Source organism: Bos indicus, chromosome 2 (assembly GCF_029378745.1).
Source record: "Bos indicus isolate NIAB-ARS_2022 breed Sahiwal x Tharparkar chromosome 2, NIAB-ARS_B.indTharparkar_mat_pri_1.0, whole genome shotgun sequence".
Classification (NCBI taxonomy): domain Eukaryota; kingdom Metazoa; phylum Chordata; class Mammalia; order Artiodactyla; family Bovidae; genus Bos; species Bos indicus.
The window spans coordinates 56,472,733-56,492,136 of record NC_091761.1 but is presented as its reverse complement, the minus strand read 5'-3'; the positions used below and the strand labels follow the sequence as shown (position 1 = coordinate 56,492,136).

Sequence of the window (19,404 nt, the reverse complement as noted above, 5' to 3'; positions counted from 1 at the left end):
ACATTTGAGCTTCATAACATGTATTTGAATAGAATGTCATAATCAAGAACTCATCAATATTATAAATATAATTTTATTTTGCTACAAATTCTACTCATTATCCTATGACATTATTTTACCATTAAATAATTTTAAAAATGCATTTCTACTATAGTGAGTATCTTAGTAGGAAAAAAGTGTCCATCAGAAAAATAAACAGAGACTGGAAGTATTTTGGATGATTGTATACATAGGATTAGAAATATAAATGTAAAATAAAATAATGAAATGATGATCTATATCTGAGAGTACAGTAGCTCTCTTTTCCAAGCCAAATTTATGTTTTCAGCAAAATAATCAAAACTTTATTCCATATGGCCTGATAAAATTCCTACTAGACATATGCTTGATACATTTCTCATTTTTGGATCCCCAGAACTACTTAAATATAGTTTCTTTCACCTAGCACTCAAGAAACTGGAATCCTATAACCATTTTATAAATATATGATTTCAATAATGCAGTATTCATTTCTCCAGCTATATGTACTCATGTCATTTAGCTTAATATGATTTCAACAAATCAACATTCCTTGCAGTTTTATTGATCTTGAAACCATATCCCTTAACAGCAGCTTTTGATATCAGATGAATTCATTCTATACAATTATTCTACGCAATGAAATCTAATAATCTTTCTCAAAAATAAATTTACTCTTAACCCTAAAGGAAACAAAAATGGAATGTTACTAAAAGATGTTGATGCATTTATGGAAATCATGGAAAGAATAATTACCATCAGGTTGTCTATAAGAATGATACACCTGGATATCTGTGATGGCATGCCATGAGTTAATCAGTGAGAGTCTGTCTGCTCCCGAGGTTTTATGGGCACGGCTGAGTGACTTGGTTTTCCCATCAGTCCAGTAGATGTAGTCTTCAAACAATGTTAGTGCAATCACCCCTGGAATATCTTGATTAGGGACTGTAATAGGAGATGGTAAGATTAATGTTCAGTCTTGGAAGACTGCCAGTTAAAATATTCAATACTACATGGGCTGACAGATACAACTGCGACAGAACTTCATGTGAATAATTGCTGTGACAACCTGTCAGGCCAGCAAGGTTCTTTATTACCAGTTAAGAGAATGCAGGATCTAGTGCAGGAAGTTGCTTTGCTCAGGTTTAGATTGGTCCAACCACTGGGAAGAAAAATGAGTTCAGTCTCGCTTAAAGGTAAAGACTGCTTCACCAGAAACAAATAACATCCAACATTTAAAAACTATATATATGTATATCTCCATCCAGTTGTTTTTAACTAAAATCCTCCTTAAATCCACAGGTCACTGTACTGCTTCTGACACTTTTAAATGGACTAAAGTATATATCCAGGATGAAACATCTATCTACCTGGAGACAGAGTGACTACGAGACTACTATTAACCATTTTAGTCACTGAGGTTTTATGACTATTTTTACTTGCAAAATAAGCCAGGATCAGGATGGAGAAATATAAATGCGACAAATGACAATGTATCATGCAGATTTAACTATCATAAACCTGTATAGTTGCAGATTAAAATTGTTTTATAGTTATATGTTCATTACACAACTGGGTTTAAATGTCAATAGTAGATTGAGCATCACAAAAGTAAATTTTTCACTCAGAAGATTCCAGGGTTCTATCAGGTAAATAAGATGCAATAAATTTGTTTGGTGGTTTGGAGTTAAATCGTTTTAAAATGTGATAGAGGTTTCTTCAATTCTTTTTTTAAAAAACAATAAATAAAGAAAATGGAAATTGCCTAATTTGCACAAACATTCCAAAATATTTCTCAAGATAAATTTTCAGATCTACTTTTAGAAATCCTGCAAAGTGTTCATTAATGAAAAAGGGTACTATCTAGGTAATATGTTTAGATTAGATTTTAATGATAGAATTAATGTTTGATATTCAAGTCACTGAAAAACTAAAGAACTTAAAATATAATTCACTTTTTCCAGGGAGGTTTATAGTAATACTTTTTAAATGCTGGGTAAATTTATATTATTAACTAGAAGCAGCCATTTTGATCTAATAATTTGCTATTTTTACTCAGGTGGACCAAATATGATCGGAGAATTCACTATGACTAAGAAAATGTAGAAACAAAAGAAATAAGACTCACTGACTACTATAAATAATGCAGTGTCTAGTCAGAAATCCATCTCAGAACAGACTGTGCATATGAAGGATGTAAAAAAATTAAGAAAAATTCAGATGTGCACACTTTGATCAGAAACTCAAAGTGAATTATCCATGTAACTCCCAGACATGGAACCCATTGCCACAGTGATAAGTAAAATTGGATAAAGAAAGATGAACAGTAGGACATTTTACCAAAATGAATTATGTCTGAGTCATTTATATAAGCTATGCCCATTCTCCCCCTTCAGTTATATAAGTTCATTTCAGAAAGATAAACAAATATAGAAAAATGTTAATAATTGGATGACTCTTGGTGATATGTGATCATCAAAACAATCTTTCAATAAATGTGTTTGCTTGAAATTTTCCAAAATATAAACATTTTCAGAAAAAATGAAAGTCTCAGAAATATTCAACTCAGATTTCCTTAGATGACAAGAAAGTAATTACATCATTAATTAGGGATACAAAAGTTAATCACCACTTTAAAGCAATCTCAGTCCACCAGAGATTTGATTAATTTCTATACAAAAGTGAACTTATTGTAGGAACTTGTCTTTTAGCATCTCAAAAGTAGCATAGTCTGTTGAAGTATTCAATAAGTAACTAAAGCTCACATTTATTCAGCCCATGGGTGCCAGAAAATAGGCCTCTGGTTCTCAATGAGTAGAGGAGGCAATTCTAGTCCCAGAAGGAAGATCAGGCCCAAGCATCGATAGTTCTGAGACTGAGAAACCTTGTAGAAAGATACCAACTTTGTACACCTATTCATTTAATACTCAAAACAGCTCCATCATGAAATAGTTGACCTCACTTTAAGATTAAAAAAAGCTAAGATAAAATCTGGAAAACAAGTAATTTGACCAGAAAGGATGGGGGGGAAAAAAAAAAACTAGTAAATGAAGATGTTGGTATTTGAATCTAATTCAGATTTGCAGGCTTCTGAGTTCTTTGCCACTTTAGTTACTAGCCATGACTTAGAGAAAGCCATCTGAGTGAGGTAAAGTATGGTTATGAACTGGATTGTGTCCTCTCAAAATTCATATGTTGAAACCCTAGACCTCAATATCCCTGTATTTAAAGATAGGGCCTTTAAAGAAGTAAGTGAGGCTAAATGAAGATCCTATGAGTGGGACCTTAATTCAATATAACAGTGTCTTTATAAGAAGAGAGCAACACCGGATGTGCACATACTGAGAAAAGGCCACGTGAAGGCCCAGCAAGAAGACAGTTAACTCACACAAGCCAAAGGCAGAGGCCTCAGGAGAAACTGAGCCTGCCACAACATCTTGATCTGGGACTTCCAATCTCCAGAACTATGAGAAAATACACGTTTATGGTTTAATCCTCCAAGGCTATGGCAGCCTTAGAAAACCAACACAAGCATTTAAAACAATGGGACTAATTTCTTAAGCTCCATGTGAAAATCATTTTTATTTAATTACTTGAAATCAGTTCCATTACTATCATTTTCAGACATGGGACAATTTAAGGTAAGGGCAAGTTTGCTACCTCTAAGTGTGCAGTGACTGCCCACCAGAAACCCTGTTATCAGATAGTCATATAAGTAAATAGAGAACAGAAAGATGAACTCTTATTTCAGAGAAGAATGGCATATAGCTGAATGTGCAAAGCACATAGAAAAGTCAGGTGAAAGTGAAGAAAAGTAGTCCATTTGACCAGTGACCATCTGTTTGATTCAATTCCTTGTGTGATATTGACAAAGAATAGGACTATCACTAGTGGCTTTAAAAGCTCACTTCAGGCCTATTCATTGGGTTGCTGCTGCTAAGTCACTTCAGCCGTGTCCGACTCTGTGCGACCCCATAGACGGCAACCCACCAGACTCTGCCGTCCCTGGGATTCTCCAGGAAAGAACACTGGAGTAGGTTACCATTTTCTTCTCCAATGCATGAAAGTGAAAAGTAAAAGTGAATTCGTTCAGTTGTGTCTGACTCTTTGCGACTCCGTGGACTGAAGCCTACCAGGCTCCTCCTTCCATGGGATTTTCCAGGCAAGAGTACTGGAGTGGGCTGCCATTGCCTTCTCCAATTCATTGGGTATGCATGCTTATTTCCCAAACCACAAGCATCAAACACAGCCATCAGAGTCTCTCTTCTAGAGAAAATAAATGAAGTAAAAACATCAACAATGAAATCTAGTCTCACACCTCTGTAGCAATATAGTGGCTCCACCAAGCCACTAAGACACAGTGATGTGTTCCCTAATACCACAAACAATGCCAATAAAAATTAAGAAAAACAAAAGAGAGCAAAACAAACAAAACCCTTTACATATTGCGTTTTCCAGGGTTTGGCTCATAACTTGGCAGTATGCCTTCATTTCTTATTTAGAACCTAAAATTTCTTCACAAGAGTTATTTGACAAAGTTTCTGTGAAAAAATTCCTATTAACTGATAAATGATAAGCATAAATGAATGAATGCTATGCTTATTTTTCCATCAATTCATGAAGAGTTCAGACTACACTGGGAGTTAATAAGGTATTCTGAGCTTTATATATTTTGTTATGAGAAACATTCCTGATTTAGAATGAGAAAAGTAAAATTGCTTATTTTGGGTTGTATCTCTATTTACTTATTTTTACCTTATAGATACGTATGTACATGTATACATATATATGTGTGTAAGTCTATAACATATCTGTAATATATATGCAAGTGTGTGTTAGTCGCTCAGTTGTGTCTCACTCTTTGCGTACCCCGGGACTGCAGCCCACCAGGCTCCTCTGTCCATGGAATTCTGCACAAAAGAATACTGTAGTGGGTAGTGATTCCCTTCTCCAGGGAATCTCTTGACCCAGTGATTGAACCCAGGTCTCATGCATTGCAGGCAAGCTCTTTACCATCTGAACCACCAGGGAAGCCCACAATATATTTGCATAGTATATACATATATGTATTTTATATACATATACATAATACAGAGCAACAAAAAGATGTCTTGCAATGTAATTTGGTAGTTAGCAGAGCTGACAAAATTATATATATATATTTATGAAATATGATGTTGTGAGGGAAACATTTAACAAACAAATTCTTACTAAGATATCATTGATTTTATGAAAAAAGTAGTCAATGTTTTCTCAAAATGATAATGGTTATCCTTTTCAAGAGAAAAATAATATGCCCCCCTTTCAAACATAAGACTGCCTTTGTTTAATTAAAAGAAAGATGCAAAAAATAAATGCAAAGAAACTTTCATTTTACAGGTATTCAGCAGACATACAAAAGACAGAAAAAACAGAAGTGTTGTGTGGGCTGCAGTTTAACAGGTACTTATTATATATTTGAAAACTATTTTAAAGCTGCTTTCTGTAGTGAGACCTCTGTTCTGTGTAACAGCATTATTTATTGTACTGTTCCAGCATTCCACTCAAGCACTAGGCTCCTAATTTTTATTTCATATACTACATGTATCAGAAGAAAGAATTTGATATTTGGCAAAAAATAAGGAAATATTCTTTTGTGGAGTTTTTCCCTGTTAGTCTAGCTGGATGCAATCCTGATTAGGTTCCTAGTGATTACAATAAACAGAAAAATTGAAAGTACAGAATATGCTTTCAGCTTATCTGTTGCCTCACAGTTAGAGGTACGCTATTACAATACTCTTGATTATTATTATTCATTTTTTTGAATATTATTTATCATGCTAAATAATCGCATTCCTGGATAATACCAATCTAATTTTATATTTTGGACTAACCTAGTTTAAATACTTAAGAACAAAATGAACCAATAATACAAAACTCATCTTTGGTTGGTTTAAAATCTCATAGTTGGTGTTTGGGGTAAGATATTGCATTGGAATAACGGCAGACTCAGATCAACCTTGAATATTCATTGGAAGGACTTATGCTGAAGCTGAAGCTCCAACACTTTGACCACTTGATGCGAAAAGCCAGCTCACTGGAAAAGACCCCGATGCTGGGAAAAATTGAGGACAAGAGAAGGGGACGAGACAGGGGAGATGGTTGGATGGCATCAACAACTCAATGGACTTGAGTAGACTCTGGGAGATAGTGAAGGACAGGGAAACCAGGCATGCTGCAGTCCATGGGGTCACAAAGAGTTGGACATGACTTAGTGACTGAATAACAACAACAAGTTTTGATCTAAAATAGAAATTATAGTTAGTACTTAAATAGAAATTTTACTACTGCTGTATGTTTTTTCTTATTTTTTCTCTAAGATTTACTTCAAGGATATAAGTGATATTTTAAAATATTATACAGAGCAAATTTTACTTTTTTTATTTAAAAACTATTATAAATATTTTTAAAAGAAGAAAAAAATTCATAGAATGTAACCACCAAATTATGTAGTTATTTTTATGAAAGAATTAAAATTACAGAGTAACTTGAATGATGATTTTTTCTTTTGGTTATAAGAATTTATGTATTGTTTGGAAAACCTCAATGATCTGATAAAGTCAACCTGACCCTCATGCTATACTTACAGTTTGGAAGCCTAATGTCATAAAACTTTAAAATCAATAAACATATCAAATAAAATATTTATGTTAAATTATATCATGTTTTGATTTTTAATATATTTTAAGACTTTCCATTTTTCTTAACTTTGGTGCCATTGCACATTTCTTCACACTTGAAACATAACAAAATTAGTCTAACTCCTCTCATTACATTTAAACTCTTCCAGTCTTTTTGTGTCAGCCAAGTTTCCTATAGTAAACAGGGAACACATTTTTTAATGATAATTGAGAAGACTTTAATTGAATGAAGTCCGTCTTTGTACAAGGGATTATATTATTTTCTCAATACAATTTACAGAAGTGTGGCTAAGGAACTGATGATAGATTAAGACCTTTCCTAAATCTGTTACCAGAAGCTGGTGAAAACTGTAGTGAGGGTAAAAGAGCCACCTACCCAGAGAAGACCTGGGAGAGGGCATGGCAACCCACTCCAGTAATCTTGCCTGGAGAACCTCACGGGCAGAGCAGCCTAGTGGACTACAGTCCATAGACTGGCAGGCAATGGGCCTACAAAAAGTCAGACATAACTAAAGCATCTAGGCACATGTGCACCAATGGCAGAGGACAAGTGGTGGAGGAGCTCAGCCCCTGCTAAACCATTGTGGTTGAGAGCCGGGGTGATGCACTCCACAGAAGTCATCTTTCTAGCACACGGAGCATGGAAAAGATACAAAGGTAGAGAGACTAGAACTCCCTCCAGGTAATGCTTCCAATAGTTTTTTTTTTTTTTTTTTTTTCCATCTCGCATATCTCTTCCTGAATGAAAACCCTCAGTGATAGCCATTTTCCATGCAGTACTATACAAGCTATTTCAGTTCAGTTCAGTTCAGTCGCTCAGTCATGTCCGACTCTTTGCAACCCCATGATTCGCAGCATATCAGGCCTCCCTGCCCATCACCAACTCCCAGAGTTCACTCAGACTCACGTCCATCGAGTCAGTGATGCCATCCAGCCATCTCATCCTCTGTCGTCCCCTTCTCCTCCTGCCCTCAATCCCTCCCAGCATCAGAGTCTTCTCCAATGAGTCAACTCTTCGCATGAGGTGGCCAAAGTACTGGAGTTTCAGCTTCAGCATCATTCCCTCCAAAGAAATCCCAGGGCTGATCTCCTTCAGAATTTAGCTTGACTGAAATAGCCTGACTCAGAAGTGAAGATCAGGATCTTCACCAATCCTCTTTTCTGAGACCTTGACACTAACAATTTCCCCAACTTCTTTCTAAAAGGATAATGTGCAATACAGGATGTAGAGAAGTCAGAGCATGAATTTAAAAAGTAGAACATGAAAACCAAAAAGGAAGAAATTAAACAAACAAACAAACAAAAAAACAATTACCATTCAAAAAATGAGGTGAGATGAATCAAGGGCTACAGAAGGAGTGTAGGCTGATAAACAGATGATGAAATAGAAGATGGAAGAAACTGGTTTAACATGTCAAAGAAAGTGGAAGATTCATGACTGTGGTGAGTATATGGGTGAATAACAGTTTTTAGTTTATGAAGAGTAATGGAGGGGAGTGGGTGGAGTGCAAAATGGCCACCGTATACTAATTTCCAGACAATGACTGCTGCTGAGTCAGTAGCTTTAGTTACAAATGTCCCATCAAAAACAGTATGCTTTATGCACCCTTTGGGTCTAGGACATTCGTTCCTTTTTAGTAATTATGCATCCACTTCAGTGTTATTATCTTGCAGAAGATTTTTTAAAAATAATTATTTCCTCAGAACCATCTACAACAGGCTACAAAATGTTCCAGTTAACATTTGCTCCATGAACATTTGAACATTTGGCTACTCTTTAATACAACCATACATAATGGAAACAATACTTAAAAAAAAAAAATTCAGGCAAATGCATCCATAATCCATTGTTAAAAATGAAGAAATGCATTAAAAAATGGTAGAAACTAAGAATAATCAACATTAACAAATATGATGACAAAATGTTCAAAATTTCTTTTTTCCAACAAAAATAGCATCTTTCAATAAGTTCATCCATCACTGAGGCCCTGAAGAGGAGTAAAACTAAAGTTCTTCCATTCAGCATATGTCATAACATAGCAGATATGAGCTAATTCTACCAGGGTGTCTATTATATGTGGCTGATTTTGAATACTGATTAAATGTCCAAATAAAAGTTATGTGTTCCTCTTTAATGCAGTAGTTTACAGTGGGACCCTTACATCTATAAACTTTTTAAATAAATGTAATATATGGTGGTAAATTATAGAAATTACTTAGAGCCCTTCCTTAAATTAAAGCCATTATTAAAAGGCAGAAGGCATTGTTTGCCTATCCTTTTCCAGAATTCCTTGCCTCCTTTTGTCTACTCATCGCCTCAAATAATATATACTTTCTACATAGATTAGGAATATTTAGCTTAATATAATTTAATCCTTTTCCCTTCCTCACTTGTTGTTCAGTTACTAAATTGTGTCCAACTCTTTGTGACCCCATGGATTGTAGCCAGCCAGTCTTCCTTGTCCTCCGTCTCCTGGAGTTTGCTCAAGTACATATCCATTGAGTCGGTGATGCTGTCTAACCATCTCATCCTCTGACACCCTCTTCTTATTTTGCCTCCAATTTTTCCCAGCATCAATGTCTTTTCCAATGAGTCAGCTTTTTGCATCAGGTGGGCACAATACTGGCCTCACTTGTCCCTTACTTATATGTTTTTAAATTATTCATGATATAAGCTTATATATGTGCTTCCCAGGGGATGCTAGTGATAAAGAGTCTGCCTGTCAATTTAGGAGACACAAGAGACATGGCTTTGATCTCTGGGTCAGGAAGATGCTTTGGAAGAGGAAATGGCAACCCCTCCAGTATTTCTGCCTGGAAAATTCCATGGGCTGAGAAGCCTGGAGGGCTACAGTCCATGGGGCTGCAAAGAGTTGGACACGACTGAGCAACTTGCACCTTTCACCTTTCAGATGGCCATTTTAATATTTAATTTATAAAAAGGGCATTTTGTTAATAAATGTGAGAATGTATCAGCATGCAACATAAATTATAGCTCATTTATTTTGAAAACTGGACTGTGCCTATAAATACTTTCTCTTGATGATGACACTGCTTTCCAATCTCTGATGTAAACACTGCTATATGCACTTCATAAAGATATATTCCAGTCACTTTGAAACTCTCTGGACTTTTCTACTGGTGATACAAAACTTTATAGATACTTGGAAATGTATTTTCAGAGCAAATATAAGTTATGACATTCCACATATGTATGCGTTAGGAATGTTTTTGTTTGAGAGTCCTAATAAAAGCTGAAGTCTTTGAAAAGCACTTTGCCTTTGGGACAGATTATCAGGTAAAGTCATTTGCATGAATGTAGTATCTGGTCTTCACACATTCCTACAATTATGAATATGCTTCTAGAATAAAAATGGAGGAGAATGTAATGTATTACAAGCATTTTCAAGTGTGATCTAGTAGTTCTAGGAATAACTAGGGATAAGTGAACTAATTGGTAGAACAGACCTCCTCTGTCCCAGTTCCAACCTCAGTCAATTCCTTTAAGAAATATTAGAAGATCACTGACTGGTTGTGTTTTATGGATAAGAACTTTGAACCTAGTTTGGCAAAGCAACTTGCCTCGATTAGAGAGTAACCTAACCAAAACTAAATTTACTAATCCCCAAGGCTGTACCATGTCACAGTTGGGATAGATAACGCTGTTGAAAGTGGCTGAAAAAGTCATATTATGGTAATACTTGACATATTTTAAAATAGTATATGGAATATATGTGACATTTGCAAACTAATAATCTATTTAAACATATACACAATTTAATGTAACATGTTCTATTTAAGAAACAAAAGTAAAAGACATGATTGACACTGAAACTCTAAGACTTTTTAGAAATGGCAGTTAATTTCAATTTATTTTACTGGTTCAGGAACATTTCTATAGTAACTGAATTGCATTTTGCTCCCTTCCATTAACTTTTATTGTATTGTAAACAGCAGCACATCAACACCGTTGGCATAAAATAGCCTGTGAAGTCAACTGTTTGTAATGGACTGTGAATGATAGGGAACTTTTTTTCAAAAGTACTATGCAATATCTTACCGAGAAAGAAACATTCTAGAATATTGTAAAATTGGATGATGATGTTTATTAGATTCTCTGCCTTTTTTCAGTTGGCTTCAATGAATATTTACATTTTCTGAAAACCTAAGTGCAACAGCTACAGAGTTGCAGGATATATAAGCACAAAATACTCCCTTTGTCTTTTTCAGTGTTTTTCCCCCCTCAGAAAAAAACCTTTTAAATAGACTTTCACTATTTCACCAGTAGCATGCTGAGATCTGGATTATTTTCCCAACATTGATTAGATGATCGCTGCATGGGTTAGGATTCGGATTTTTAAGTCCAAACATAGAACTGCCCCCTCAAAACACAAACTAGATTCCCAGAACAATAACCAAGCAAAAGAGTTGGACTACAATACTGACCCTACAACATGAGGATTCAGGTCTAGGAGTACAGAAACTATTATTGTCAACATAATCACATGAATTTTAAACAATTTTTCCACAAAATAAAAGACAATTCAGTGATAAACTGTAGTTTAGAATCATAACCAATGATTACTCTTCTGAGAAATTAGTAGTTATGACTGTACGTTTCTTTCAGTATGCTGGATTAAAAATGTACATGGCCAACTGATTTAACACAAGGTTAAATCATTTAGTGACCCAAAGAAGAATATTCTGAAAAAAATTACTAGAACAAATAATTTTTAAACTCAAGGTCAACAATGTTTCTTTTAGCTCACCCTTTTGTTATTGCTGTTTACACAGTATTTTCAATCTTTTTGTCAAGAAAATACCTCTCTATCTCAAGTTCAATGGCAACTCACACAAAATGAGGAAAACTAACTCTGAATCTATGTTCTTTGATAAAAGCAGGCAGAATGAAATTGTTATCTAAATGTAATTTTCTGGTATTTCATTTTCTTTTTATTAAATGAGAAACAGAATCTCTAACACGAAGATGAGCAGAGTGAAGACTGACATTTTTCTCAGAAGATATTTGTAACCTATTTTATAGACATTTTATTCAGAGAAAGCTATTCTTTCAACACATAAAATTAATGACAAAAGATCTTTGCTGTGTTCAAATTTCAGAATTGTATAACATAAATTTTCAAATAAGATTTAGAAGTTTTCCCAGTTAGTTTGGAAAGAGCAAACAGTAAAATCAAAATGTCCCTATGTAAAGCAAGGTGTACCTTATTAACAATATGACTGCTTTCTTCACCTCTCTAAATAAATATACAAAAATTAGATTTAATAAGATATATAATTTCATTTAGAATAATAATGTTCTGATGGCTTAAGTTTTTGTTTACTAATTGCTCAAATGTTTTGTAACTATCTATGTCTACTTTGTACATCAATCTGAAAAAATTCAAGTATGGATATACTTTTATTTGTGTAACAGTGCATTTATGCTGTAACTGTTGCTATTAGAAACTATAGCAAGCAGACAACAAATCCATCAGCCAACTTTTCAAAGAGAAGGGGGACCTGTGTGAGAGGTTTTGGAACCAGTTAGATCTGGGTTCAAATTCTAGGGACAAGCTCTTTGACTTTGGACAAATTACTTAATCTCTGTAAACCTATTTCTTTGCTGCAAAATGACTTTAATGACACAGTGCTCACTTGATGGAATGACTAAAAAAGCATGTGTTGTTACATCAAGCAGTTTCTTGAACATGGTAGGCTTCTGATAAAGTATGAGTTTATAAGGGGTTGGTTCCAGGTCTTGGAACAACAGTAGTAAGTCAAGAAAATTTCCACGGAAAATCAACAATGATAGTAATAATAGTACATGCAAAACATCTAACACAACATCATTATCAAGAACATAAGTATTCTCCTCTCTTATCAATTTCATAAGGTCATAAATAACAACTTTAAAAGATGTTAATAACTTTTGCAGTAACACTCAGAGAAAACTAAGTATTGGATAGGCAATTTGATATTTTAATTAAGGAAATACATATGATTTTTAAGATTTTCAACCCCTGTCTGGGTTAAATTGAAGACTAACCTGAAATTAAAACTTTAGAATTTGGCAAAAATTCTAAAGTGATCCACCTAACTCGAGGCTTAGAACTTTAGTTCTGGAATTCTCCTTTGATGCCATTTCCCCCAATACCCTTATTTCTATGCATGAGGCAACTGAGACCCAGTGAAGCAACACACACATTTTAGGATGAAAAAGTTTTCTAGCAGTGGATACCACCCCAACCCACCCACATCCTTAGGTTCTCCAACATTTAAAGGTTACTAAGGGTTTTTCTTCTCCAGTTTGAAACTCAAACTCCAGTTTGAGACTCAAACCCAAAGATTTGTGCTCCAATAAAGGTTTAGAACTTCTTATCAAGTGTCAAAGCCTAAAATTCTCAGGGGAGGATTATGGTTTGGGAGTGGTGAGAAATCAATCCCCAAAATATAGATCTATAAGAATGATATTATTATTTAGAATCACTGTGATTAGAATATATTTAGAATCACTCTATTTTTGTATAAAGACAGATTTAAACTTAAAAACAGCATTTCAATCTGGAAAACACTGAAATTGGCAAGTTTCTCACTGGACATATTTTATATATCAAGGGATAGTAGGAGGAGAGAGATTCACTCTTTTGCACTATTTCTTCTAGGTAAATTGTCAGAATTTCTTTGATGTTGACCCTTCTGTTAACTAAATGTACCTCTCATTAAGTCAGGGCTTTTTAAGAAGAATCTCTAAGTATGCTTAGTTTGGTGCCTTTTATTTCTTTAAAAAATGTAGAAATATATGTGAAATTAATAAGTTTTCAAACTGTAAGTTATTTCACCCTAGTTAAGTATATAAAAATACAAATCATCATTTTATGTTTGCAACTCAACCACCAATATTTTTGCTATTTTAACTTCTCAGATCTGTCCTCCTTATTCTGCTAAATAACTACTGAATGCAACACTTTATCCCCATTCCCACAGCTCTAATCACTTCAAATATGTTCTCTAAAATATTTTAACAGCCTCTAAATTGGTTGCCCTTCCAGGGTCTTCCATTTTCCATGTGGTTGTCAAATCTAATAATGGCATTCTATCAACTAAATGCCATCAATGGCTCACTATGACCTAAAGGATAAATTCCAAATTACCTAGCATACAAGGCCTGTCACAATCTGGCAGCAATTTGCCCTTATTCATCTAGTGTCATTATTTTTTTCTTATATGACTTCTAGTTTACAAATTATGTAAACCCCATGCTGCTTCAAAACTCTATTATATCTTTGCACATGCTGTTCCCTCTGTGTGATTAATCCTCCCTACATTTCCCCATATGGAGAGCTTGTCCTCCATCTTTGAGACTTTTCAAAGATCCCATCACTTCACCAAACACTTCCTTACTCCAGCCTGAATTTTGGCAATATTATACATATACCTCTAATCCCAACCTGATATATGTTATTATCTGCATATCAGTCTCCCCACCCCCAACAACTAAACGGGTACTTTGAAGACAGGGACTTATTCATCTTTGTAACTCCAGGGTCTGAAATAATACATGGCATGGAAAGAGACAATTGTAAATGTTTGTTGAATGAATGAATGGGCAGATCTAACAACAACAACAAAAAAAATCAGAGAAATTTAAAAAACGAACAATGAAAATTTGATTTAAAATAAACTGTCTCAATTATCCAGTAGTATGCATACTATTCTACAGTATTATTATATCATTTTATTATGTAATTATTGAAGTAAAAACCAATAGAATAATCCACACAAAATTAGGGAAAGATTCATGGGACTAAGACTGCACTTAAATGTTCCCAGGATAGCAAATTCTCTCCTTAAAAAAATAAATTATTACTTAGTGTTTGGACTTGTTAAGAAGGTGGGTTGGGTTAGAAGAGGTGGCAGAGAAAACTGGATGTAGATTCTTAAGCAAACTGCAAGTCACATGTCTCCCGGAGGTAATCTGATCTATCAATTAGGGCACAGTATGCAGAACTTTCAGAAATTCTTAGGCTGGATAAATAATAATACAATGATGCTTTATTTATGAAAATACTGTATGGTTTAAACCAGGATATGTTTTGGAGGGAAAACCTTCTAAACTCTAAAGTGACATTCATGGTTTAGTTTTTCTCCATTATTCAAATTTGACTTATAAAAAATAATAATTATGAAATTTGTATACACCCTTTTTATGCTAAGATTACTTTGATATAACTGATGTATCCCATTCTTTGATGAGCTCCGGCTGTACTTTTAATAAAAAGAATAAATGGGAGCGATAATACTAGTCTGGTTAAGAGAGAAGAGAGGTCAGTGACCAGCCTAACACAAAAGTTATTCTTGTTATAAAAGTCTCATTTTCCAACTCTAAATATACAAATAGAAAATCACAGTGTTTCTGATGTCTTTAGGGGACAAATTCAAGGAGTTGAAAAATCCTATTCCTCTTTACAAACACTGTAAATGATTGACGTTTTTTCATTGGCTGTGGAGATGGCATAATTAAGGCTGTCTACAATTAGTAGCTTGTTAGTAACTACCACATAACTATTGGCTTGCATTTAGATATTGGCAGATGCCTAATAAGACACTTAATGAATTTTTCATTAGTTTTTCTGAGAAAGCCTTCAGGAGGAAATATTTCTGAAGACAGCAACTACTTTTACTTTCCTTTTCTCCCCACCTAGAGCCTCAAGGGATTTTCAAAAGTCAAATTTTTAAATGTTAATATAATCATATCTGAATATCTTTCAGTCAAATATTTCACTCTTTAGTAAATTTAGTTTCACTTCTTACTATATATGTCCATCTACCAAAGCCATCACAAGACTATGACTGAAAGATACTTCATTTACACACATTTGTTTCGAGTTTTCAAAGCATTAATTATAAACATATCTGACATAATTTTAAAATAATGGGACAGGGATAGAATCAACAGTTTCTAATAGATAATTTAACTACAGTTTTTGTTATTCAAATAAAAGTCTCAAATAAAAATAGGCAAATATTTGATGCTAGAATATATTTTAAATACTCACCTATCTAAACAAAAAGTGTTTAAATTTTATTGTACATTGAAATTTTAGCGCAGAGAACTACATTTATAACAACTTAGTGCTTTATATACATGCCAAAAATGGTTATGTGGGGAAATCACTGATTGCTACAATAAAACTTTCAATTATATCATCTATGAATGTTGCAGAACATTTCATTATTGATTCTTCAGAGGAGATATAACTGCTGAATGCTAAATGTAATTTTGATTTGTCAACATTATTTTTGCTGTAATTAAAACCCTAAAGTGATCTTTAAATAACTCTTCATTCCAATTGCATCTTGATGAGTTTCTTTATCTCTGTAATTGGAATGCCAACACCTCAATAAGTGACTCATCCAACTACACTTGTCATACTTCAATGTTCCACACTTAAAAAAGCACCTCTAAGCACTTTCTGTTAGTACGTTTAGTTAGAAGAACATATTTGCTTAAACAACAACTGAAAAATAACTTGGGCAGAATTATGAAGTGATGTGATTTCAGTGATGTAAATCTCCTTTACTATTTATTTTATAAATTTGTTTTTTATATGGTATAATTGATTCACAATATTATATTTGGTTCAGGTATACAACAGAGTGATTCAATATTTTATAGATTATGCTTTTAAAGTTGTTATAAAATATTGGCTATATTCCCTGTGCTATAAACTATATCTTTGTAGATATTTTATTTTATACATAGGAGTTTGTACTTCTTAATCCCCTAATTCCACTTGCCTCTTCCAACTTAAAAAGTTTTCTTTTTTAAAACTTGGTTGCTTCATCCTTCTCCACACTGGCATAAATTTGCAGAGCCTCATCTGACAGTATTAAATTATAAAAAATCCTCTCTTTCTTAACAGCTCATCTCTTTTCTTCTTCCAGATGCTTTGATCTAAGCTTACTGCCAGAGAAGAAATCAGTCTCTTAAGAGAAGCCATACAAATGTATAGGCTTTGCTTGGAACCTCCCACTGAAAATTAGCTTCCCTGGTGGTTCAGCTGGTAAAGAAATCACCTGCAATGCAGGAGACCTGGGTTTGATCCCTGGGTTGGGAAGATGCCCTGGAAGAGGGCATAGCTATCCACTCCAGTGGTCTTGTTTGGAGAATCCCCATGGACAGAGGAGTCTGGTGGGCTGCAGTCTATGGGGTTGCACTTGTACTTACTTCACAAGATATCTTAAGATGAAAACATCTAATAACAAAGGTGACATTAGGTCACTAGATATTAAAGAGATTACTCTTCATTGTGGGGAAAATTTAATCTATAAAGAGCCATCTGCATCTAAAATATTTTGAGTTGTTCATTTGAATTGTTTGTGGTTTCTGTTGAATTTGTGTCATCCTCATCTGATACTGTTCTTTTGTATTATGTCCTTCTCCTCTGCTCTTAATTCCTTTATCCTCAGATATTTTTTCCTCTAAGACCTTTTGCCCATCCCTAATTCCCCTCATATCAAATTGCTTCCTTCATTTGTTTTATGTTTAGAGTCTTATAATCTACTCAGAGTTATAAAAAGTGGAAAAATAAAGTATATGTGTTATTTCATATTTTTTCGTATTCTAATAATTTCTTAAATGTTATTCTAACTTGAAAGCTATTTTTAATATTACTTTTTGTTGCTGTTGTTCATTAAATAACAATAAATTTAGTCATGTATGTAATCTGTTTCATAAAGTAAATAATACTGTTTCACTGTCTTTAAAAAGTTTTATTTTAACTTAGTATTTTTTTTAAAAAAAAACCTACCAGATTGTAATAATAACCTTATTTTTACAAACAACTATTCTTCTGCTTCAATTCCATTGGGATATATGTATATATTAACTTATAAAAGTATCATCTACTTGCTATAAAAACTATTTAGAAAAATGCAATTAGAGAAAACATTGACGATGTTAATGATTTTTATGCATGATTATACAAGTTCTGAATAAACAGATCTAGTTCTTATTTACCAACATTGTCACAAAGGAATATAATAATGTAATATTAAATTAAGAAATGAAAGTATATAAAAAAAGTATATATATATATATATAAAAGTATATAAAAAACTATATATATATATTTTTTTTTTTTTTTTTTTTTTCCTAAATGAGTATTTTATGAACTGGTGAAATACTGAGTCATTTGTGCTACTGGACTAACCTTTGTGTCTGTGAGATCCATCCATGTTGCTAAACTCGATATGATTTTCATCAGCCCAATAGAGTCTATGGTTGACATAATCTATTGTTAGTGCCATAGGTCTAGAAATCTTGGTTTCTATGACAACACTCTGATTGGTTCCATCCATTCCAACACGGCCAATGTGAGGGTACTCACAGCAGTCAATCCAATACAAATACCTAGAAAAGAAAATCAGCAGGCATATTATTCACAATCACTCAGGGAATAAAACACCATACAGTATTTCTCTTATTTACTCAGCTATTCCCAAATTAATTCTTGTATCTCTCTAAATTGCAGTTTGCAAAAGCATACTCTAGTGCAAACTTTTGCTATGATTTTGTAAAAAATATGTAGTATACTTTGAAATATCCAGATAATTTTAAGCATGTTTCCTTTAGCAATTTTAAGCATGTCATGTATATAACATTTCAGGAACTGTTAACAAATTACAGATGCCCAAAATGAAAGATGTAAACTTTCAAAATGCATCTATAATGTTAGAGGAATAAAACAACCTAGATGTATTTTTTTCTTTTGTTTTACCTATGAAAAATTCAAAATGAATTATGGAGGAGTAGATTGTACTTTCTTAGATGTTCATTGTTCAATGTGGTAGCCACAAGATAATTGTGATTCTTTAAATTAATTAAAATCATATAAAATTAAGGGAATTACAAAAGTGAAAAATAATTTTCTCCATTAAATGCTGTCAAAAAAGTATTACAAATTTTTGGAGATGAATATAAAGTTTTTGAGGTCATTAAATTATGGGGTTTCCCTGGTGAAGCAGTGGTAAAGAATCCACCTGTCAGGAGACACAGGTTTGATCCCTTGGTTGGGAAAGTCCCCTGGTGAAGGAAATGGTAAATCACTCCAGCATTCTTGCTTGGGAAATTCCATGGACTGAGAAGTACTGTGGGCTATAGTCCAGGGGGTCAAAAAGAGTTGGACATGATTTAGCAACCAAATAACAGCAACAACATAGTAAATTATGAATTTCAAATAATCTGACCTCTGTGTAATAGCAAATCTAAATTTTTGTTTGTATTCTGAACTTTTAATTTGGCTAATAATATCACCATCTTGAACCAAGATATCGGAAAGAAGAGGAAGAACATATTTTATGGAGTCCAACAGCTCTTACATTACCCTCAGAAAGTTCAGTAAGAGTTTGAGGCTTGAAATTCTCTCCTTGATATTCAAATTTTTCATTATGAGACACAAACAGACTTCTACAGATGACTTTCCACTTTGAAATGTGTGAACTGAGCTCTACTTGGAGAATTTATAGTCCTATAATTTTCACTTCTGTGCTTTCATCATATCATCTGCCTTGCTCCTGTCTCTTCAATTATATAGATATTTTCATTCAGACATAACTTATATTGTCTCCTCTGTTCTCCACAAATTTTTCTCTGATTTGTGTCAGTTCACATTTTTCAGGGTATGTTATAAAATTATATATT

At 33.6% G+C, this 19,404-nt stretch overlaps 1 protein-coding gene across 1 annotated transcript in view; it reads right to left on the bottom strand.

Annotated features, from left to right (window-relative positions):
- LRP1B (LDL receptor related protein 1B) overlaps positions 1 to 19,404 on the bottom strand; it is a 2,167,013-nt gene that overhangs the window by 251,160 nt on the left and 1,896,449 nt on the right. Inside the window, exons 60-61 of the mRNA XM_070768349.1 lie at positions 17,915 to 18,114; positions 775 to 963 (exon numbers count right to left, since the gene is read on the bottom strand). Coding sequence (XP_070624450.1) covers positions 775 to 963; positions 17,915 to 18,114 — 389 coding nt within the window. The remainder of the gene's footprint in view (positions 1 to 774; positions 964 to 17,914; positions 18,115 to 19,404) is intronic.